We start from the raw sequence: 24,236 nt of genomic DNA on the forward strand, positions 1-24,236 counted from the left end.
TCAATATCTGAAGGCATATCCTGCTTGGCTGATGAATTCTTTGAAATCTATTAATGCGTATATCCCTCAGAGGTGGTTAAATAAGTGTGATTCATCTCAGGAGCAGCCTGTACTGTTTGAGGATGTGGTCAGGACCGTGGGTGTTAGATTAGATTCCAATCCTTCTGTCAAAACAGCTGCCTTATAATGTGAAATATAAATGAGAATCAATTACAATGAAAGTCAAAAAGAACATATGGGAGTCACGCACATTTTGAGAATAATCCTCATTAATAAACAGAATGCGGCATGAAGGCATGGACATCTGGGGTTTGCTGTGATGTACACTAATATGAAGCTGTGTTTTGCAATTGTGTGTGTATAGGTTGGGCTTGTACAGATTTGGCCCATCGGTTAAATGTCACATTTTAAGCTCGTCCATTTTCCTTTCTCTCTTTTTGTAACATGCACCTGTTATGTGCCTGAAGATTAATGAGTGGAGAAATATTGACAGAGGGCAGGATGCTTCTTTCTCATAATGATTGATGCTGTGGAACTCATTATAAGCTCGCAGTGATACTGATGTTTACATATACTGTAAAAAAAAAAAAAAAAAAAAAAAAGTGTTTTGTCCTCTAACCTAAAAATGTGTCTAACATATCTGAATGAACAGTTTATAAGTATTAGTATTAGTATTAGTATTATATATATTTTTAGACTGAATCAACATTATTGTTCTAGGTTACACTAGAGACAGAATGGTCAGAAAGGCATTTTAAGTCGCATCCAAGCTTTATAATGGTGGAGAGCAGGATCAACAAGTATGAGCTGAAGAAAGTGCCTCCATCAACATCCATCCATCATCATAAACGTGTACTCCACACGGCTCCCGGGGGGTTAAAGGCACAGTATGTATGTTTGGGTTTTTTTTGGCGCTAGGGGTCGCTAAATTCTTCGAAACAATAACAATGGCTTAAATTGATGATCCAGTGAATGAGCGTGGACTCATGGAACTTGTCGTCATTCCGAAGAATCTAATAATGTTTATGGCGAAATAATGTTTATGGATGAGTGAATGCATTCATGTTTTTAACATGACTGGTATAAAGCAGGGCGTGGCCGAGAAACGTGGGCGCGATTGCTAACGAGAGACCGATATCAGTGCCACACACGAGTCCCAGGGGATATAAAGGAATGAGGACATTTCATTCTACCGAACTTACTCGCAAAGCTGAAATCCTACTAATAAATGTCAGTTTATTTGTGAGGTATCGCAGCACTGTTTCACTTGGTCTCACGTTACACTATCATATTAAACTGCATTTGAGTTGAAAGTGTGTTGAAAGTTGTAATGTTATTCTGTGTACTAGTTTGTGGGCTGTATGTGACTTAACAGTAAGCTAGATCAACATTAGAACATCATAATATTCTAACATTTCATCGTGTTGAGCTATATAACATTGATAAGTCTTACAGTATGTAGCCTACATGTGCTTAACTTGTCTAATAACGTGCAAGAGCGGCGTCTCTGTCAAGTCAAAGTTGTTACAAAGCTCTCACCATCTCGGAAACGCCACGCCGATATTGATCCTCGTTTTATTTCTCATTTTGTCCCAAAGTTTCCGTGCCATGGTCCATAATGTTTGAATGAAACAACAGTGTGCCGCTAGACCTTATGCAGCTGTTGGCGTCTGTTGCCATGGTTACTGTGCAGTACAAGGAAACCAGGGATAATGCAGATATTACATCATTGACAGGCAACAAGTTACAAGGAGGGAGGGACGGGCACTATTTAAAATTGTGAATTTCTCTGAATTTACAAATTCTTGGAAACTTTTAGAATAATGTAAGTACACAGCTGAATGAAATATATAACAGTGCAAGTGGTTTTTGCATATTTTAATATAAAAATCTTACATATTGTGCCTTTAATAAAGGCCTTCTGAAGCGAAGCAATGCATTTGTGTAAAAAGAAAATCCATATTTAACCAGTTATGAAGTAAAATATCTAGCTTCCACCATACCGCCTTCCGTATACCTTCAAAGAACTTGTAAAACTCTCGCAGTTCAAAAAGCTTACGCTATGTCCTACGCCTTCCTGATTCAACTTACAAAAAAAGCTTAACTGACGTGACGCCAGTTTACATTTTCTTCGTAACTTGAATATGGAAGGCGGTTTGGCGGAAGCTTGATATTTTGCTTCATAACTTGTTAAATATGGATATTTTTTTACACAAACACATTGCTTCACTTCAGAAGGACTTTATTAACCCCCCCATCCCCAGAGCCGTGTGGAATATGTTTATGACGGATGGATGTGGATGGAGGCACTTTCTTCAGCTCATACTTATGAACCCTGTTCACTGCCATTATAAAGGTCTGATGCGTCAGGATATTTATTAATATATCTCAGAAAGAAGAAAGTCATATACACCTAGGATGGCTTGAGGGTGAGTAAAGCTTGGGCTAATTTTCATTTGAAAGTGAACTAATCCTTTTAAGGGACTGTTTCTACTGTAGTAGAAGTAGTAGTAATAGTAATACTCTATTTATTTATTTATTTATTTATATTTATGTGTAATGTGTTAAAGGTGTTAAAGAGGATTTTTTCGTGGACTGAGAATTCAAAGACTGTTACTGAGTTGAAATGAGCGCATGGGTAAGAACAGCCCCCCAAAAACGCCTCCCAAAACTCGTGCACGAGTATTGGAAAACGAGTGTTTACCACCGGCATTCGCTGTGTCGTGTTTGTGGATTCATTATGTCGGACTCACCGCAGGTAACTCATAATCTGCAGTTGTTACTCCTGTCTCCTGACAAAAACATTGCATGCGGCGCCTGTGGAGTGTGGAAAGTTACTGGAGCGCGCAGCCGTGCTCGTCTCTCACAAGGAACGTCATGGCAGTGATTGACAAGCAAGAGGGCCAATCGTTTACGCGATGATCGCGTAAACGATTGGCTGATGTTTTTAAGGCCCTACCTCGTGCACAGATGATGTATATTAATATTATTCCTTTCAGTGCACCTAATAAATAGTCTTTTATCAGTTAGTAAAGACAGTTTCAAGTAATATTGCAAAAATGTATAAAACAAAACATCCTCTTTAGCACCTTTAATTTGTGTGTTAAAGACAAAACTGTAGTAAAATGGATAGGTGTTGGCATAAACACTGGTTGAATCACATCAGAAAAATCCATAAAATGCACTTTTGAAAGACAAATGCAAGTATAATAAGTGTCAAGGCTGCTCGCATAAAACTTGCACAATTGGCGTGAGAAAGGATTCAGTGAGACTTCTTTCCATTGTATGGAAATGACAAAACACACATAATAGCTTTGAAGCCTTTCCGGGACATTTTCAGATAAGGATCTTTTGAAGTATGCGACTGTAATGTGGCAGAGGACAAGAAATGAAATTCCTCAGCCATTAAAAAGTTTCACAGACTTTCAGAACTTCAGTTTTGAAATTGCACAGGAAGCCAGCAAATGCTGGAGTTGAATCAGTAATCAGAGGTAATACAAGATTTGCAATGTCTTGGAGGACCCGCATCTTCAGCACAAATGTGATTGAGTTGTCAGCAGTCACCTGCGTGTGTGTGTGTGTTTGATTGACTGCTGCACATTCTTTACAGCGGTAGCAATGTAAAATCATGAGATTTAAAGTGTTTTGTCCATTTAAGCCCCTTGCATTCAATTCTGTAACTTGCTATACTGTCATAGATGTTAAACCTCAGTTGTGTGTGTGCTAGAGCTCACATTGTATATTCCTTCAGCTGCACAGGACATTTTTTCACAGTTAAAATTCATGCCATGGCTATAAAATTGTAACCTGGGGCAAATTTCTAGTCTACATGTTGTCAACTAGTGGAACATTATAACTGAAATGTCATGACAGACAGGGAAAAAGGACAGCGATTCATTCTCTCTGCACTCACTCTAAAAAATGCTGGGTTAAATATGGACAAACCCAGGGATTGGGTTGTTTTCACCCAGCCATTTTTTTTTTCAACCGATTTTGGATTTATTTTTTTAGCCAGCATTATAGTAATATAGCAAAAGGCATGTTTTTGATCACCCCCAAAATAGGGGCAAATTTGTGGGGTATTTTAAGCTGAAACTTGACCAGACCAGAGACTTATATTACATCTTGTGAAAGAGGGCATAATAGGTGCCCTTTAACCCAACCTGCTGGGTTTGTCCATATTTAACTCAGCTTGGTTTGTTTTTAACCCAGCATTTTTTAGAGTGCTGTCAGGAGGAAGGTTAATAATGATTTGGAGAACTACTATAGGTGGTAGAGCAAGTCTGATGGACACAGACTAGATGCTGCTTGGTGCCAACTGTGCAAAAGTGCCTCTTCAGTTTTAACTGTAGAGTTTACATATGTTATACACATCTGTTAAGCTGTTTCTCTGCGCTCAGCTGATAGATTAATACCATGTAATTGCATTAGCAGGAGCATGAGTGGTGTGAAGAGTGTTTGGTGCGGAGTGTGGGAGGACAGCCTGCTTTACGGTGTTCATAAATATCAGGACCCCAGGCTGGGGAATTGAATTTCGATGAAGTCTGTAAATTGTATGTCCAACTTTAAAAGTGTGTGCGTTTGGATTCAACTCTAATAGAAGTGGCTTGAGGACATCAGATCTGTATTGGTCTGAAGAAGCATTAAATCTGATGGGACATGTGCCAGCCCAGCTCAGATTTTTGAGCCGAGTGTATTTTGAATACAACTTCCACAACAAAAATGTGTATTAAGTTGCAGAATTATTGCAAGTAAAACGGGCATTTTAAATGGTGTGAGAAAACAGTCATACTGTATGTCTTTTTGGGGTCACAGTAAAAATTCATACTGACTGTCAAGATCAGTTGCAATTGTGTTTGTATTATTATATAAAAATTATATATTAGGTCAGGATTCCTTGTGAATACTAACAGCAGTGTGAAATTAAACACATTTATTGACTTAATCTTAAAGGGTTAGTTCACCCAAAAATGAAAATTCTGTCATTTATTACTCACCCTCACGACGTTCCACACCCGTAAGACCTTCGCTAATCTTCAGAACACAAATTAAGATTTTATTTATTTATTTATTTATTTATTTATTTTTTGGCTTAGTGAGGCCTCCATTGAGAGCAAAGCCACCGAACCTCTCAAGATCCAGAAAGGTACAAAAAACACATTTAAAACAGTTTATGTGAGTACAGTGGTTCTACCTTAATATTATAAATTATCGAGAATATTTTTTGTGTGCCAAAAAAACAAAATAATGACTTTTCAACAATTTCTAGTGATGGGCGATTTCAAAACTAAGATTTACGAATCTTTTGTTTCGAATTAGTGATCTCCTATCAAACAGCTAAGCTGCTAAAATCATGTGACTTTGGTGCTCCAAACCACTGATTCAGTTCATAAAGCTCCGAAGCAGTGTTTTTAAATCACCCATCACTAGATATTGTTGACAAGTCATTCTTTTGTTTTTTGGCACACAAAACGTATTCTCGTCACTTTATTATATTAAGGTAGAACCAATTTAGTCACATGAACCGTTTAGAGGTTCAGTGGCTTTGCTCTCAATAGAGGCCTCGCTGAGCCATCGGATTTCATCAACAATATCTTAATTTGTGTTCTGAAGATGAACGAAGGTCTTACAAGACCACAAAAAGGTCACAATTATTACTTACATAGTTGAAACTGAGAGATACTATTGAAAGTCAAAATTGAGATACTAGGTAATAATTCTGAACTAAAAAGACAAAATTATACATTGAAATTATAAGAAATCGGTTATGACAAAAAATATTGTCATATGACATTGTTTTTTATGTCATAATTTCTACTTTTAAGCTCATAATTATGATTTTTTTATCTAATAATTTATACCTTTTTTGTCATAATTATGATTTATAAAAGCAGTGAAGCAGGGCTTCCACAATTATGTTCAGTAACTGACCCAGAATAATAATCTTACATATAATCCAAGTTATAATTTTTTTTTTTTTTTTTTTTTTATTAGTTTTAATAAAAGCAGTGATTCTTTAATCATCTGAGTTGCACCTGCTGCAACTAGTTACTTAAATGGTTCAGTTCAGTCTTTGAGACGGCCACAGTTGGTGAAGTACCTCTGGTGCCTGATGGCCTTGTTGGTCCGTGTGCCTTATTAGTTCATGTGTCTTTCTCATTGTTCATGCGTTTTAGACCATGCTGATTTATTCACGATGCAATGTGTTTGTGTTCTTCAGACTGTGCGCACCATCCGCCGGCGCCGCTGTTACCCACCGACCTGGAAGCGCTGGGTCTTTTTCCTGTTCCCCGGCACCACCATTGCCACATCAGCGGTGGCCTTATATGCCTTCGTGGAGACGGAGGAGAATTACTTCTACATCCACAGCATCTGGCACATGCTCATCGCCGGGAGCGTCGGCTTCCTTCTGCCGCCACGTGCCAAACCAGACGTGAAAGTCACTCCCCTGAAGCGGCGGCGAGGCTGCGGCTACCAGCTCTGTGTGAACGAACACGAGGAGATGGGACTGGTGGACCCAGCGATCATTACCATCAACAGCATATGCACCAGCTGATGATGTTTGATGGAGTTTAGTGACGTGGACTTTTATTTGCCTTTCCTCTCCTTCCTTTGGAATATAAAAACACGGAAAACAAAGCCAGAGAACTTACTGATGCACTGTAAATAACTTTTGACCGAAACACCGATACGCGCATATATACGTACAAGTTTTTTGTCATCGTTATTTGGATTACTATTATCGTTAATATTGTTTGCATTGTTAGTATCTGGGAATGGTTTGTGTCAGTACAGCGATGCACTGTTATTAGTGCATTATTTAAAACGTCCGAGCTGATTTTGCTGCTGCTACTTGACAGTGACTGTAAAATTTTAAAAATGTGTCATGTAATTTATTCATTGTTTTCTGGCACTCAAATGACCAAATGTTTTATTGTGTTTAGAGGATGCAAAGGAAGAACATTTTGTGGATGTATCAAGGGCACTGCTTTTTTAGTTTTCTTTCTAAACATCTTTTGCACTGAGACACAAAAATGTGATACTGTACATTTTTTTAAATATAAATATAGTTATGATCCAGTCACAATGTGTACATGTATAGTATAGTTGTTTTCAGTGGAATGTTTGATTGTACTTTGGATTGCATTGTATTGCCTTTGCAGCATAACTGATTGTCGATTTATAGAGGGTTTAGGAAAGTATCCATTGCCAAGACCGGGTTTTAATACGAAACCTCAGATAAATAACCTCATATTTCCTGTTGTATTTACCTAGTGAGGATCAGAGGGAGACATTTTAAAGCAAAAGCAAATGATAAAACAAATAAACGTTTTATTTTTTCGGTATCAAATCAGATTCTTATTTATCCCTGTGCAAGGGTAATGTGTTACTTCTTGAAAATGACATCATTTAATGTCTGATGGATGTGCATAGATTGTCATCATACCCCAATATACTGGAGAGATGAGAAACCGCAAGCAGGGGCCTCTGGGATACAAAAACCCCATTTTCCAAATAAATCGTTTCCTCACAAATTCATATCATGACATCATCCTCTGTATGTCAGATGCTATGATGATGCTTATGAGAACAGTTACCTTTGGCCTGGATATGCCCATCTGCATCAATGTAATCACTGGACTCGCTCTATCAGTACTGTATGTCTTAAAGTGCCCTGCTTATGTGCTCTCATATCACACATCAATATCAGTTCTTAATATCAATCTTAAACTACACTGAGCTTCAGGACTGTTTTTCAGTCTTGAGATCACACAATGATACAATATATCCTACCTTAACTGCCTTTGACTAGGGATGAATCATGTGTCATGCTACTAGTAACGAGTATCTTCGTACTCCAAGCTGAACATTTTTTTAGTTATAAGACATCCAGTGACTCTGCCTTGTTATCATTGTCTTAATAGTGGCATGACTTTTAATTGCACAGAAACAATGTTCTATGATTGAACATTATGGCCTTAAAGGGTTCGTTCACCCAAAACTGAAAATTCTGTCATTAATGACTCACCCTCATGTCGTTTCACACCCGTAAGACCTTCGTTCATCTTCGGAACACAAATTAAGATATTTTTGATGAAATCCGAGAGGTATATGACTCGTCCATAGACATCAAAATAATTAACTATAAAGTATAATTAAATAAAGTTATTTTTGTTGTGTTTTTGCGCATAAACAGTATTCTCGTCGCTTCATAAAATTAAAGGGTTACTTCACCCAAAAATGAAAATTATGTCATTAATGACTCACCCTCATGTCGTTCCACACCCGTAAGACCTCCGTTCATCTTCAGAACACAGTTTAAGATATTTTAGATTTAGTCCGACAGCTTTCTGTCCCTCCATTGAAAGTGTTTGTATGGTAGACTGTCCATGTCCAGAAAGGTAATAAAAACATCATCAAAGTAGTCCATGTGACATCAGTGGGTTAGTTAGAAGTTTTTGAAGCATCTAAAATACATTTTGGTCCAAAAATAACAAAAACTACAACTTTATTCAGCATTGTCTTCTCTTCCGGGTCTGTTGTATATCCGCTTTCACTCCACAGTGATGCTGCTGCTTCTTCTTCTTTCCTGTTTTATGGCGGTTGGCATCCAGCTTATTGGTGCATTACCGCCCCCTTCTGCTCCGGACAGTGACGCTGATGACGTGTTATCCGGTGCGCCCGAGCTTCGTTTACAGTCTGAGGGAGACGCACGCTGTATTCAAGCTATTCTACATTGTTTGTATTTTGGTATTGCTATATTTTTTTAAATGGTGCGTAGGTGTGCATGTCGCGGATGTCCTAATCGCGTCACAGTCCGGAGCAGAAGGAGGCGGTAATGCACCAATAAGCTGGATGCCAACCGCCGTAAAAGAAGAAGAAGCAGCGTCACTGTGGAGTGAAAGCGGATATACAACAGACCCGGAAGAGAAGACAATGCTGAATAAAGTCGTATTCTTTGTTATTTTTGGACCAAAATGTATTTTCGATGCTTCAAAAACTTCCAACTAACCCACTGATGTCACATGGACTACTTTGATGATGTTTTTATTACCTTTCTGGACATGGACAGTCTACCGTACATACATTTTCAATGGAGGGACAGAAAGCTCTCGGACTAAATCTAAAATATCTTAAACTGTGTTCTGAAGATGAACGGAGGTCTTACGGGTGTGGAACGACATGAGGGTGAGTCATTAATGACATAATTTTCATTTTTTGGTGAACTAACCCTTTAAGGTTGAAGCACTGCAGTCATGTGAACCGTTTTAATGATGTCTTTAGTACCTTTCTGGACCTTGAAAGTGTTGGTTAAATTGATGTCTATTGATGTTTCGATTTTATCAAAAATGTCTTAATTTGTGTTCTGAAGATGAACAAAGGTCTTACGGGTGTGGAACGACATGAGGGTGAGTAATTAATGACAGAATTTTCATTTTTGGGTGAACTAACCCTTTAACTACATATTGTCATGTTGTTGTTGTTATTGTTGTTGTTGTTATTATTACCAGTAATTTATTTCATTATTTTATCTTTATTTACAAATGTAAAAATGTCACAATTCCATCATAAGTTTGGGTTTAGTACGATTTTTTAATGTTTTTAAAAGACGACTCTTATTCTTTCCAAGGCTGCATTTATTTGATCAAAAATAAATTAAAACCAGTAATATTGTGAAATACTATTACAAATGAAAATAAATAATCTATTTTAATATATTTTAAAATGTAATTTATTCCTGTGATGGCAAAGCTGAATTTTCAGCATCATCAGTCTTCAGTGTCACATGATCCTTCAGAAATCATTCTAATATACTCACTTGGTGCTCAAGAAATATTTCTTATTATCAATGTTGAAAACAGTTGTTTTTAATACATTTTATCAGGATTTGATGAATAGGAAATTAAAAAGAACAGCATTTATTTGAAATAGAAATTAGTTGAAACAATGTTAAGTCTTTGTTGTACATGTGTATACAGTGTGTACTTGCTGAATAAATATATATTCATTTCATTAAAAAAATAAAAATCTTACTGACCCCAAACTTCTGAACTGTAGTGTACAGAATTAATTATAAGTGATTTTACAATAATAATCAATATATAAAGTTTTTTTTTTATTTGGTGGACCATGTCCACCCATATCTACAAACAAATCAAGCCCTCCCTAAACCAGATTTTCTGTGATCTAGCACTTTGTGTTGATATGCAGCTTTTTGTAAATGGGCACTATGCTCATTTCTCCTCACACAACACATTCGCTAAGGCTCTGTCATGTGTCGGAGCAATCTTTTGCAATTTTCCTAGTCAAAATGGGAATGGATGAGAGATGTCACGCTGAGATTGGGGACACGGTGAGATTGGCTGCGGTTTCTATATGGTGAATAGGTAAACGAGGTAGGCTTCTAAACTAATGAAAGCCATTTATTTCACTCATTTAAAATCATTTTCAATTCACAAAATGTCCTTTAACTGTGCCTCAATTTGCAGTGTAATTAGGACATGGTATTAAAATCCTGATCTAATTCATGCGCTTTCAGTAAATGTCTGGGTATCTGTATTGAAAAGGAAGTGGCTCAGCAGGAGTCCAAACTGACAGCAGCCTAGGCGCAGCGTCACAAATGGGAGGAGCGGCGTAACATGTTTTAATTAAGATATGCATGTGTTCGCAGCCACTGAGAGCAGAGTGACAGCACATGAATTATAACAGTCAAAAGAATGAGCAACGCTTCAGCCTGACACCCACTCTGACACATGAAGTATAGTGGCTGAACAGGAAACATTACTAACATTCCAGAAAAACTGGAAAGCAGCATTGTGCTTTAATGTACAGAAACGAAGACATTTTAAACAATTCACAGGGTTCCTACACATTTTCCATTTCAAAATTCCATACTTTTCCAGACTCAAATTTCCAGACCTCCTTCCAAACGATTTTCTGCCATTGGTAAGCCTCGGTCTCCTTTTCTATGTTTTCTCTGCTTCATGTTTGTAGTAGGGGTCTTACAGTCTTTTAGTGATTTTTAAATCAGTGTTTGATTGTTGAAATAATGTTTTGTATTTAGTATTCACGTCTAGGCCCTTCTCTTCTTAAAACTACGTTCCTGTGTGACTTCTGTTGCGGATTAATCTACAAGTACTAATATATTCCCTGTTTAAAAGGGTAGTGACTTTGTTTCCCTTCCTGACCATACCACTCGCTACATAGGCGTAATTATTTAATTTGTATATAGAATATTGTATATGTAAAAACCTTTGTATAGAGTAGCCTACGAGTACGAGTAGCCTACACAAGCGCAGTATCAGTTTCCGTAATATTTTAGAAATTCATAAGTTTATAAACATCTGCAAAGTAAAAAGAGGTGTAAAAAGTGATGTGTAGGGGGGTCTGGGGGCATCCTCCCCAGGAGAAGATTTTTGTGATTTTAACATGTAAATGAAGCATTCTGGTGCACTCTGACAAGAACATAAATGGGAAAACCAACATTTGCTTCAAGTAAAAAAAATAAAAAATAAATAAAAATAATAATAAATTATTGACAGTAGGGCTGAGAATTGACACAAATTTCACAATTGAATGCGATTTTGATTCAGAAGCTTGCGATTTGATTTTGATTTGATTACCTTCGATTCAATATTGATTCATTTGGGGCATATCAGGTCAAGTACATGGCAAATTTCCTCAAAGAAAAAAAAAATTCTCTCAACTAATGCTGTAAATTATACAAGGAACCACAGCTGGTACATCATTATAACATTAGGTTAAAACTGATTTGCAAGCTACTTTCATATAGGCTAAATTACACATAAGGAAGTTTATTTATAAGTTAAATTTTTAATGACAATTCTTTTTCTACTCTTTTTTTTTTTTTTTTTTTTTTTTTTTTAGGCCTAAACATTTAAATGGTGGCTGTCATGAAACAGATTTATACATTTAATATCGAAGCACATGTTAAGTACAAATACAATGAATATGCAACAGCCTATAGTGCATATATTTAGCAAAATACTCCTCTTGAAGTTCATTTTTGTAGCTGAATAATGAGTTTTTGGCCATTGAACGGCTTTTCTGAGGTAGGCTAAATGTGATATTTTTACATGCCGTTTTATTGATGCCTTTCTGCAGTTGAAACAATGATTGATCGATTGCATGTGATACAGAATTCAGTAAGTTGTACTTTATCTTTCAACATACCTTCGGATGTTCAATCATGTTTATTTTGTGCTGTAACTAGTAAAGCAGAAGAGATGGTCGGTTCACGAGCGCTACAGCGATCTGTCACGCCACAGAGCACCAAGAAAGATCACGACTCACTCCAGTCTATGGGAAAGTAGCCCATTTTCGATTCTTGTGAGAATCCTGAGACACGCACTCGCCCTGAAAAAAACCTCTTCAGATCTACACGATTCACATAAATTATGTATTTTGATTCAAAAGAGCTAATTTCGCTTATGCAAGTGTCTAGTTTGCAGGTATAATAAATTAAAAAACTGAATAGAGACAATAGTCTGGAAACACAAATATTTTTCCATACTCTGATTTCTTTTTTCCATACTTTTCCAGACCTGGAAATTACTCAAATCAAATTCCAGACTTTTCCATACTTTTCCAAACCGCGTAGGAACCCTGAATTCACCAGTGAAATGCATACAATGTTCCACGTTTCATTAAATCACTAGTGTTTTTATTCATAATCTACATTTCATTAGACAAGCATTGTTACTCAAGTCTTGCTCTGTGGCATCAGTGCATTTTATAGTATGCATATAGACAAATCATCAAAACACACAGTTTCTGTCATGTTTTGTGTCATATTTTAAATCTGATGTCTGTATTTCCCCTACTGTCATCAAACGGAACGGCAAAAATAACGCTTGTTTTCTAACTGGTTTCCCGCTTACATGCTCAAACAAAGAGTTTAAAAGCAGCACAAAGTTTAAACTTTTTGGGCAGGGATCAACTTGTCTAACAGTTGTCTGCATAAAAGGCTGGTCTAGGAAAACATATTTTAATATATATAAAAATGTATACACTTCAGCTTTAAGCAATAATGACAGATTCTGAAACAAAAATGTCTTGATGTATACTTCTGTATTATTCGTTCATAACCAAGATGATGAGGGGAACAGGCAAAGAACTAAAATGAAAACTGACAGTGCAGCTTATCAGCACAATGATGAAAGACCACCACATTTTTTTTACAATCACAAAATCTGCTTCAGTAGCATTGAGATTTTTTTGCACTGGCACAAAAACTACTCTGTACAAAACTCTATCAAAAGCAACACACTCTCATGGTAGTTCATAACTATTTTATGTTTTGGTGAATTGGTTTCTAATTCATATGAATTTGTACAATTTTATTCATACATGTTTGTATGATCTGCTTACCCCCCACTGGCAGTTAAGTTTACGAAAAAACCTTCAAGCTAAAAATTTCTCTAAAAAATGTCCATACCAATCACACGGTACGAATCCATACAAAATCTCTATCTCGTTAAATAGTACTCATGTTATTGTTTTTCCAAAAAAGCAACCCAATTTTGTAATAGAACTCAAATATGCAGCTTTTTGTCCAATAAATCATAAACATCTCACATTAATTCATCTGAACAAACACCATTCTTCCATCAGCAACTCCAGAAGCAAATAACCTTCACATACACATATAGTCAAACATTGAAAAAAGTGTATAAAACTTCATAAAAACATCTGTAAGTGTATGTCTGTAAATGACCTTTATCCAAACAATGTTACAAAGAAGCAGCAGTCCTTCACTCATCAGGTTCATCAAATCGATTCACCTGTTAGGGTTTGTGTGCACTGCATAGTCACTGCATGATTCACAGGATTCAATAAAACAACACACAAAAAAATCAATTTGAAGACATCTCAGGAAGGCATTTAAAAAAAAAAAACGCTGAAAGGAGAGAACATTTAGGATTTAAAGGGATAGTTCACCCAAAAATGAAAATTTGATGTTTATCTGCTTACCCCCAGTGCATCCAAGATGTAGGTGACTTTGTTTCTTCAGTAGAACACAAATGATGATTTTTAACTCCAACCGCTGCCGTCTGTCATTCGTATAATGCATGTCAATGGGAACTTCGTCTATAAGAGTCAAAAAAACATGCACAGACAAATCCAAATTAAACCCTGACTCATTGATGTCCTAAGACACGAAACGATCGGTTTGTGTGAGAAACCGAACAGTATTTATATCATTTTTTACCTCTAAAACACCACTATGTCCAACTGCGTTCAGCACTCGTTAGTAAGGTCTGATCGCGCTCTACTACAACGGAAGTAATGTCTAGCACTCATTGAAGTATAAGCGCAAGACATCACTTCTGCTGTCAGAGCGCGATCAGACCTTACTAAACGAGTGCTGAACGCAGTTGGAAATAGTGGTGTATTAGAGGTAAAAAATGATATACTGTTCAGTTTCTCGCACAAACCGATCGTTTTGTGTATTAGGACATCAATGTGTCGTCATGAGCCGCAGGGTTTAATTTGTTTTTGTCTAAGCAAGTTTTATTTACTCTTATAGTAGAAGTTCCCATCCACTCTCATTATTTGACTGACAGACGGCAACGGTTGGAGTTAAAAATCATCATTTGTGTTCTACTGAAGAAACAAAGTCACCTACATCTTGGATGCCCTGGGGGTAAGCAGATAAACATCAAATTTTCATTTTTGGGTGAACTATCCCTTTAACAGAGGAACTATTATATTTAAAAATAGATTTTTTTTTTTTTTACCAAAAACAGTTACATTTACATAGAGAACATTCCCAGTAATGTAAGGCTGGACATAAGTCATGAGGAGTATGAGTGCAATGCTCTTAAAGTGCATAACATATCATTTATACAAAATATGTCATTACTGTCCAGATCTTTTCTTTTTTTGCCTTAGTATCCATCAGCGTAAACCTTAGTGGCTCCATAGACTCCTACATGTTCTGCTTTCAGCTGCAGATGCATGGACAGGAAGCCATCTGAACATTCCCCCACCTCCTTTACCCACCCGTCTTGCTCTGAAGGCGTACGGAAGACAACAGTGTTGTTTGTGACGTCAGACATACAGCCAGACAGAGACTCGGAGTCGGGACCCCCCTGCTCTATATATAGCAGAGGACTGCTCACAGTGTCATTAACAGACAGTCCAACGTCAACCAGGTTTCTCAGCATAACCACAGAATGAATCAGAGCAGAAAGCCCTCCGGTCACAGCAACAAGCACCATCTCTTTGTCTTGATCCTCTTCATTATCATATATGTTGAGCACTAGAGGAAAACTAAAATAAGGCACCTGAGAGACGTCTGAGGTAAAGTCATTGAGAATGACTCCGCTACTTGGTAAGTACTGCCCGGATCCCCATGTGCTCTTGAGCGAGGTGGAGATTACTATGAAATTGCCGTGACTATCAAGGATTCCTACATGACTGCTTGTGAATATCTCTCTCTGACTTGTGTTGAGGAATTCATTCGCCAAATTTAAGAGAGCTTTATAAGAGGCAGAGGCATTACCGAGATCTCCGTGGCTCGGAAAAGTGAGGTTTTGCTCTCGAACTCTATCTAATATATCGGATACCATTCCACCTGTGTGCTGTGAGGGGGCTGAAAGAATTGTGTATTTCTCCTTTTCCACGATAAGGGGCTCATTGATTTCTCCGCTGCCGGCCTGAACGGCAGCAAGGAAAGCCGGCCTCTCAGCTTCAGAAATGTCTTGAGCCAATTTTACGGCCAGATTTTCTGGGAAATGGGAGGCATTTAGGCTGACGCTCAGCAAAAGTTTTGATAGATTCCCGTTGGCAACACGCTCACCCTCTGATTTCACACGCCCGTCCGTATCACAGAACAGACCGGACAGTCCTGACTGGAGTATTTTGTCCTTGTGGGTTTCTAAAGCCCTGGAGAGGATTCCATCAATACGGAAGCCGTCTTTAGCGAGTTTCGTGGCGCCCTCGAAAAGCCGACTCCATTTTAAATGCCCGTAGTTGGAGTGCAGCATTTGAAGGCCCTGCAATAATGAGGGAGCTCTGTATGTAGGAAGCTGCTGAGAGGTGTCATGTATTGCTTTAAATGATTTTGTATCGTCTTTGTACAAAATTGCAGAAAACACTCCACCTTGAAGAAAAGGGAAGCATAAATGAATCATTCAACAGCCTCAAAAAACTGTTTATGCTTTTAGTAACCTCGTGAAAGGCAAATGCAGTGGTAATTATTTGTAGACATTAACAACAGTATGCATTTGAGAGTCTAAACTGTTCAAATATTCATGTAGGAGGGATTTTTTTTTTTATTCTACGCTTAATTTCCTCTGTAACCTTTCATAAACATTATTTTACATCTAAAGAGACTGTCTTTAAAACTATGTGTTTAAAGGTCCCGTTCTTCGTGATCCCATGTTTCAAACTTTAGTTAGTGTGTAATGTTGTTGTTAGAGTATAAATAAAATCTGTAAAATTTTAAAGCTCAAAGTTCAATGCCAAGCGAGATATTTTATTTAACAGAAGTCGCCTACATCGAACGGCCAGTTTGGACTACATCCCTCTACTTCCTTCTTTAATGACGTCACTAAAACAGTTTTTTGACTAACCTCCGCCCACAGGAATACACAAGAGTTGCGTTTGTAGAGTGTGTTTGTCGCCATGTCGTCGAAACGCTGTTATTTTCATCCCGCAGTCCAATCACCGGGTCTGATTCCGGCTCAAATTGATAGGGTAAAATTAAAGACATGTTTACAATAACACTGAGCGCGTGCATCTCCACGTTATGGTAAGAGGCGTGACCTTTCCGGGCAAGATGCGCTAAACTGCTGTCAAATCACAACACAGGAACCGCTGGCACAATCAGAACTCGTTACATATTTCTGAAGGAGGGACTTCATCGAACAAGGAAGTCATCAGCCCGTTTTTATGACAGTGGAAACAGCGGTATACAGATAAGTAAATTATGTGAAAAATACTGTGTTTTTTTACACGCGAAACATGAACACATGTTATATTGCACACTATAAACACAATCAAAGCTTCAAAAAACCACGAAAAACTGGACCTTTAAATCATCTGAAATGCAGAACACTTCAACAAAACTTGCTCATGGTAGAATTACACTGAAAACTGGAAGATAAACATTAAAACTGCAGATTTTAGGAAATTAAGAGCTTGTCAAAATCAATGATAAATGTTAATAGCATTGGCAGTGCTGTAGTCGAGACCAACTCATTCGAGTCCAAAAGAGGATTGTATTTGAGTCCATATTTTCATGCTCTTGGTCTTGTCATGGACTTAAAAGCATGCTAACTCATTTTTGACTCAGATTCAACTCTTTTCTTGTCTTTGTCTTAACTTCCCTGTTGAAATGCTGGTTAGGTATGTTTTGAAGCATGGCAGCTGGTTTGAGCTGCTTATAAGCTGGTCCTGAGCTGGAGCTAGTTGCTTAGGACCAGTTTAGGACTAGCACTTGACCATCTCAAACCAGCTCAAGACCAGCTTAAACCAGCTGCCATGCTTCAAAACATACCTAACCAGCATATGCTTGTTTTTACAGCAGGGTCAGACTCTGTAAGAATTGAAAATATCTAAAGATATTTTAAAATGAACAAAGACATTTTCTTTACTGTTTCAACCCCCTCTCTCTTGTTACAAGGGCCATTTGGAAGGCTCAAAGGTGCTGATAGTGATCAAGCCCTGTAGGCCAAGATGTATGTACATTGGGGGTCAACAAATGGTCACACCTTTAGTACAGTGGGGGAAGTTTTAATCTTCTGATTGGTCAGTTTGAATGTCTCACATTTGAGTTTTGGTCACATGGTCAAGGAAGGGATAAAAGAATGGCTCACTCTGGCTCTTTTTTGATACTCTGCTCTTCTTTCTTGGATCCTTGGATCTTGGGCACTCTCTTGCCCTCTCTCTCTCGCTCTCTTTCTCTCTCTCTCAGGTAACTTTTTACATACATGCTGTGTACAATTAATGGTATATGATTTTATCATCTCATACATCTATTTTGTGATTATTTTAAGTGTAACCATAATCAGATATTGTCATTAAACCCTTTCAATTACAAATGATGTGCTAACTAGTTTTGATTTAGTATTAACATTAATGTGCTCCCTATTGCAATACAATATTGTCACACTATAGCAACGCTCTCCCACATATTTTGCTATTATAACTGCGCTTATTTCCGTCGTTGGTATAAGTTGCAGTGGGTGGTAATAGACAAGAAATGTACAGTATTCCAACATCTTACTGATAAAGTTTCTTTAGTCGCTCGGCAAACCTTACAGTCTGAACCGCTGTAGGAGTTCCACCCTTACAACTCCAATTAGCTAGTCTTGACTACAACACTGAGAATTTGACTTTTTGTTGTGACTAACCAAGATTGTGCCCCTGAAATATATTATTTGTGAAGAAAAGTGAAGTGATAAAAAAAAAAGTACACAATACTGACCTAATCCAGCTGTGTGTGGATGAACAACTCCTAGGCAGAGTAAAGCAGCAATCCCTGCATCTACCAGATTTCCTTGCTCCTGAAGAAGCTTCTTACCAATACCAGAGCAGATTGCTATAAACAAAAAATCACACTGAATACATCAAGATATGTTTTGATACATATTTATGGATTTTCTGTCATAATACACATTTTCATTGTAAGTGTCAATGAAAGGAGTCATGCCTGAGTCTGTGATGATAGCAGCATTGTGGTACAGTGGTTGACTGTGCTCATGAGTGTGACTACCATTATTATGATTATGTTCATCTTTGTGGTTGTGGTCATGGTCTTCATGGTGATCATCATCTTCTCCATGCTGATCGTCATGATCGTGGTCTTCATCCTCTGAGCTCTTGTGTGTCCCGTTAGGCTCCTGATGATGTGACAGGTCCTGACGCTCTTCAACTCCAGACCAATAGCCATTCCATTCATACACCATAAATCCAAAAACAATTCCCAGAAGAATCACAGCCACCATGACCCTGATACAGGTGTCTCTTTTCCTTCTCTGTCTTTGCTGATTGATGAAGGGCCTGTAGAGTGTAAGAACAATAAGAATGTGGAGTCTGGAGGGACAGTAATCATAAAGCACAAATATAAAGTAGATTTTGTTTTTTCGAATTAGTCTGAGTATGTCAGTGGATGGCCCATCACTTTGATCCGCTGGATGATAGCTTGAATGCAATGCACAGTTGGACACTGAATAGTTCATATAAAAATGAAAATTCTGTCATTATTTACTCACGCTCTTGTTCGTATCTGAACCAGTGCGCCCGTGTTCAGATGCAAACTAGAACCAGTGGCTTTTGCTGCCATTTGAATGCAGATGCAAATTGAAAATTTCAGGCTTCAATAGGTTACGTTTTAGTACTTCCATTCTGTTTGTCACATAAAGTTTTTGTATGACTTCAGATATACCTAGTATGTGATTCATATGGGCTACTTTTAAAATGTTTATCATATTTAAAGGGTTAGTTCACCCAAAAATGAAAATAATGTCATTTATTATTCACCCTAATGCCGTTCCACACCCGTAAGACCTTCGGAACGCAAATTGAGATATTTTTGTTGAAATCCGATGGCTCAGTGAGGCCTCCATAGGGAGCAATGACATTTCCTCTCTCAAGATCCATAAAGGTAAACATATTTAAATCAGTTCATGTGAGTACAGTGGTTCAATATTAATATTATAAAGCGACGAGACTATTTTTGGTGCGCCAAAAAAACAAAATAACGACTTATTTAATGATGGCCGATTTCAAAACACTGCTTGAGGAAGCTTGTCGAATCATGATTTGGATCGTGTGTCAAACCGCCAAACTGCTGAAATCACGTGACTCTGGCACTCCAAACCGCTGATTCATTATGCTCCGAAGCTTCCTGAAGCAGTGTTTTGAAATCGGCCATCACTAAATAAGTCATTATTTTGTTTTTTTGGCGCACCAAAAATATTCTCGTCGCTTTATAATATTAATATTGAACCACTGTACTCACATGAACCGATTTAAATATGCTTTTAGTACATTAATGGATCTTGAGAGAGGAAATGTCATTGCTGACTATGCAGTCCTCACGGAGCTATCGGATTTCAACAAAAAAATCTTAATTTGAGTTCGAAGGTCTTACGGGTGTGGAACGGCACGAGGGTGAGTAATAAATGACAGAATTTTCATTTTTGGGTGAACTAACCCTTTAACAGCCTTCCTAAAGAATCTTTGCTAAAGAATCTTTCAGGCCATTTTGTGTACTGGTTTGACTGAAAACCTTTTTGTTGTTGTTTTTAAATTGAGTTTAACACTGCATGGTTGGCATGATTGGAAAGGATACCTCTCTCTCTCTCTCTCTCTCTCTATATATATATATATATAAAGAATTCTTGAATGTTAGATGATTCTTGTTAAATTAATCATTGAAGGAAATTAATTATAACTCTTAACTGGCAAGAATATCTTTAAACGACTAATATATTGAGAACATTTACACTGGAACACCCCTTCTACACTGCTAGCGCCGTGACGCGACGCGACGCGACACAGCAAAACTAGAAAGATCCAATTACAGTCACTGCAGGTGTTCTGCTTTGTAGTTTGTCGCGTCGCGTCTTTAGCAGGTAGAACACCTGTTGTCGCACTAACATCAGTAAAAGCAGCCACGACATAAGAGAAAATGCAATTCACATTAAAGCAGATATAGCTACTTTGAAATGAACCTGCACAACAGACGTCAAGCAAATTTTACTTTCATTTTTATACTTACGAATGGAAATATATCGTAATTTCTTCATCGCCTTCTTCTTCGGTGCAATCGTTGTCGTTTTCATCTTGCACATCGCTCGCAAGTACTTTATATTTAACAGTGCTCTGCACCATTTTCCCCGTGTGCATTTTGGCTGTGAAGTTAAAACATTGAATCCGGTAACCTGTAATCTCCTACTTCCTGTTCGTCCTGACAGTCAGGCCAGGTAGAAACTACACAAACCCGTAACTGATGGGCGTGCAAGGTGATTGTGTTTCAAGACATTTGTTATAGGCCTATATATATTCAAATCATGTTTTGAAAAATTTATGGTATGGTTTAAAACGTAGAGCACGTGGACCTTTTGTATTTTTTTTTCGTAGGCTATAATGGTGGAAATGTTAAACAGCCTTTTGTTCAGCCTTGTGTGGAAATGTTGAACAGCCCAAGACCTTAATGTATGTGTCTATACAGAAAATGAGTTTCAGAAATAAACTCATTTTAATATTCTAGAACATGAAAACTAACTCTATAGCTTCCCATATTTATACTGAAACACTATAGTTGGAATTAGTGTTAGTAGGCTAAACATGGTAGATGTTTTTAACCTCTATGAAAGTCAGATGTGTCCACAAAGGCTCGGGCTCAAGGTGAGGCAGTGGAGCCGGTCTGTACTGATTCTCAATGTTCCAGTGACCTGGAAGCGAGCTGAGAGCATAAACCGCAATATTCCTTTCAAAGTACATGTGACTCCAAATCTCCATCTTCAAGGGAATCATGGTGCAAGGCTTCCCACCTTATTTACTTTTTGACATTTACTGGAAGGTTTTCAAACATGCAGAATGTAATTGAATATAAAATTCCCCGCAGAGATGGTGAGAAGCACTGTCATATCGAGATACAGTGAGAGATTGAGAATCTCAGCAATACTGACCGTCTTAAATGTCACTCATGTGGTTATGACTTTATTTGTTTATACCATCTGTTCTCTGGGTATCACTTGCCCCCCTCTATTCCACATGTGGCTCTACAGCGATATTCAAATACGCCTATATACAGCCCTGAATGTCAGCACATTAGAAAGTAAAAAAGAAGTTTCCATGGAGTATGATTTCTTTGATCAGTTTTATGTGTGTTTGAATAGACTTTGAAGCTAGGTGATTCAGAAGATATACTGTCTGGCACTGACTCCTTTGTGAGGTTTGTCTCTTTTTGTTTTGCCTAGTGCGTTTTGGAAGAAACATGCCATTATTATCCCTGTGGAAGGGGTTTAGAAGAACTGCATCTTTATACATCAGACTATTTATAATGAAAAACAAAAAGGTTGTTCTCAAGAGGCATGATTCATAGGCAAAGATATTGTCAACAGATTCAGATTCAAACTTTCTCATCCATATTTGTTCCAATATTGTGAACATGCATATCATTATTATTGTGCAAAGCATAAGAATTGCAAAAGAAAACAGATAATGTCCTCTATGTTTCTTATAAACACTGAAGCATTAGAGAAAGGAGTTACAAGACATGCGCTCATAGAATACATTAAAAACCTTTAGCAATTTTTTTTTTTTACAAAATAATATAAAATTATATATATATGTATAACATTGAAGTTTTCTGTGATGGGTATAGGGGTATACAGTTTGTACAGTATAAAAATCATTATGTCTATATGTCTGCATAAAACCAGTGGAAAAGTTCTGGAAACCAGTGTGCGTGCATGTGTGTGTGTGTTTCTATCTCGGTGGGGACTTCAACCTGAATGCCTTTACTTAAAACTAAAGGAATCCAGGAACAAGAAAGCATGAGGAAGAACTACTCACCAACAGCCAATACCAAGAACAAGGAAACTAAACCTCAAAATAACAGACATGAAATAAACAAAACAAAACCAAAGATGCCTAAAACATGAAACAAAACCCACCAGACAGCAGCATGAATTCCAAACTTATGACAGAAAGATATAAAATATATCACACATGATAAAGCAGCTTAGCATGAGGGGAATGGATATGGATCAAATAATAAATAGGCTACTGTCAGAATTTGTAATTGCTTCTGGTCCTTGAAGTCAGGATTCTGTTTCCCCTCTTAATTGGATAGACCTGAAGGCCTCCTCAGCAGTTTATCATATCATAACCCATGGACAGCCTAAAACGGCCTGTTTGAAACCCGCTGATTCGATCTGTTGTTGCTCCTAAAGCTTTGTGTGGAAGTCAAGAAGGACAATCTTATGTCCTTGGTACTGGTCCAAATGGAGAATAAGGATTTGGAAATTATTGATGTGATGGGTTTGGCAATTAGGCACTAAAAATATCTCCTACTGGGGTTGCTTATTTGAATAGCACTCAGGTTTTAAATGTTATTATGCCCCTCTGTGATAAGCTACACTTAAAAAGAAAATCCAACTTGAAAAAAGTGCAGTTGACTGGTTTTGTTTTGTTGTTTGTTCAGCAAAAATCCACGAAAATTAAGCACAACTACGTTATTATTATTATTATTATTATTATTATTATTTCTTTTATTTGGACAGGGACAATGCACAATAAAACATTAACCCTCTATATAACAGGGAGAGATGCATTGCACCAGGTTTTAGCAACTTGCTATTTGGAAGGTGGATTAATTACGTTTAATTAATGTAGTCAACCTAACCCAAGATCTTTTATATATATATATATTTTTAAATACTAGTTCTGTAAACTCTTTGCAAGTTCATCCAAAGAACATTCTGCCAATTTATTAATTTGAGTTAAGTCAATCTCATTTAGGAACTGCCCTCCCATGTAATAAAAAGCAAACACTAATTGTAGATTACATTTCTTTTTATGTATACTAAGGGAAAATGAAGAGAAAAATGCTTTAGTAAAAGAATGTAGGCTAAATATGCCTAATTGTATAATAATATGAATGTATAATAATAATAATAACAATTATTATTATTATTATTATTAAAACATGCATACTGCATAATTGTATAATCTTGTGCACAGCATTGGGTGCAGGAAGATGTCCATGGTCTCATCTCATTTGTGTAATACGCTGCAAAAACAGAACAGAAAAAAGTTTTAGCAAATGGACTGTTCTGTTTTATTGAATTGTTATATTTAAATAAACCATACATTTAAAAAATATACTGTAGACAACATCATTTTCTTTCACGCTAAACCACGCCCTTGAACGTGGGGCTTACATTTGGAGTTGTACGGTAACACTTTACTTGAAGGGGTGTGCATAAGACTGACATGACACCTTCATAATCATGACATGACACATGTCATGAATATGAAGGAGGTTTTATGAATGTTTATGACAACTGTCATTAAGTGTCATTCGCTCAATTATGTCATTTTTAATGCAAAGATGACATTGTTTGTGATGTCCGAGTTATGGCAACTTGACATAAACCAACACATCATAACTTGTCAGTGTCTTTGTCATGACAACTTGACATCATTTAGCTTTATGGGTTAACATTACATTAAACTGTCATGTGGTTGGT

General features: G+C 37.3%; 2 protein-coding genes across 5 annotated transcripts in view; one reads left to right on the forward strand and one right to left on the reverse strand.

Moving 5' to 3' along the window:
• Window positions 1–7,351, forward strand: part of tmem8b (transmembrane protein 8B) — a 180,737-nt gene extending 173,386 nt beyond the window's left edge. For all 4 annotated transcript variants that reach the window (XM_048189051.1, XM_048189052.1, XM_048189049.1 and 1 more), the window contains one exon: window positions 6,221–7,351. In XM_048189051.1, coding sequence (XP_048045008.1) covers window positions 6,221–6,556 — 336 coding nt within the window. In that variant the 3' untranslated portion in view covers window positions 6,557–7,351. The remainder of the gene's footprint in view (window positions 1–6,220) is intronic.
• A 7,303-nt stretch (window positions 7,352–14,654) lies between these two features.
• Window positions 14,655–23,131, reverse strand: si:ch73-337l15.2 (glutathione hydrolase 6). Its single transcript, XM_048189053.1, has 4 exons — window positions 20,756–23,131; window positions 18,683–19,032; window positions 18,458–18,571; window positions 14,655–16,129 (listed from the first exon to the last, which is right to left on the reverse strand). Exons 1-4 carry the CDS (start codon window positions 20,881–20,883, stop codon window positions 14,913–14,915), a joined length of 1,809 nt encoding a protein of 602 aa, XP_048045010.1. The 5' UTR covers window positions 20,884–23,131; the 3' UTR covers window positions 14,655–14,912.
• Window positions 23,132–24,236: the final 1,105 nt, after the last annotated feature.

Source organism: Megalobrama amblycephala, linkage group LG4, assembly GCF_018812025.1.
Source record: "Megalobrama amblycephala isolate DHTTF-2021 linkage group LG4, ASM1881202v1, whole genome shotgun sequence".
Classification (NCBI taxonomy): domain Eukaryota; kingdom Metazoa; phylum Chordata; class Actinopteri; order Cypriniformes; family Xenocyprididae; genus Megalobrama; species Megalobrama amblycephala.

What these genes read in the sequence shown, in the direction of transcription:
- si:ch73-337l15.2 (XM_048189053.1), bottom strand. Translation starts at nt 20,883, where the DNA reads ATGCACACGGGGAAAATGGTGCAGAGCACTGTTAAATATAAAGTACTT. An exon ending in TGCTATCATCACAGACTCAG is followed by an intron (nt 18,572 to 18,682) that starts GCATGACTCCTT and finishes TTTTGTTTATAG; the next exon opens with CAATCTGCTCTGGTATTGGT. An exon ending in TCCACACACAGCTGGATTAG is followed by an intron (nt 16,130 to 18,457) that starts GTCAGTATTGTG and finishes CTTTTCTTCAAG; the next exon opens with GTGGAGTGTTTTCTGCAATT.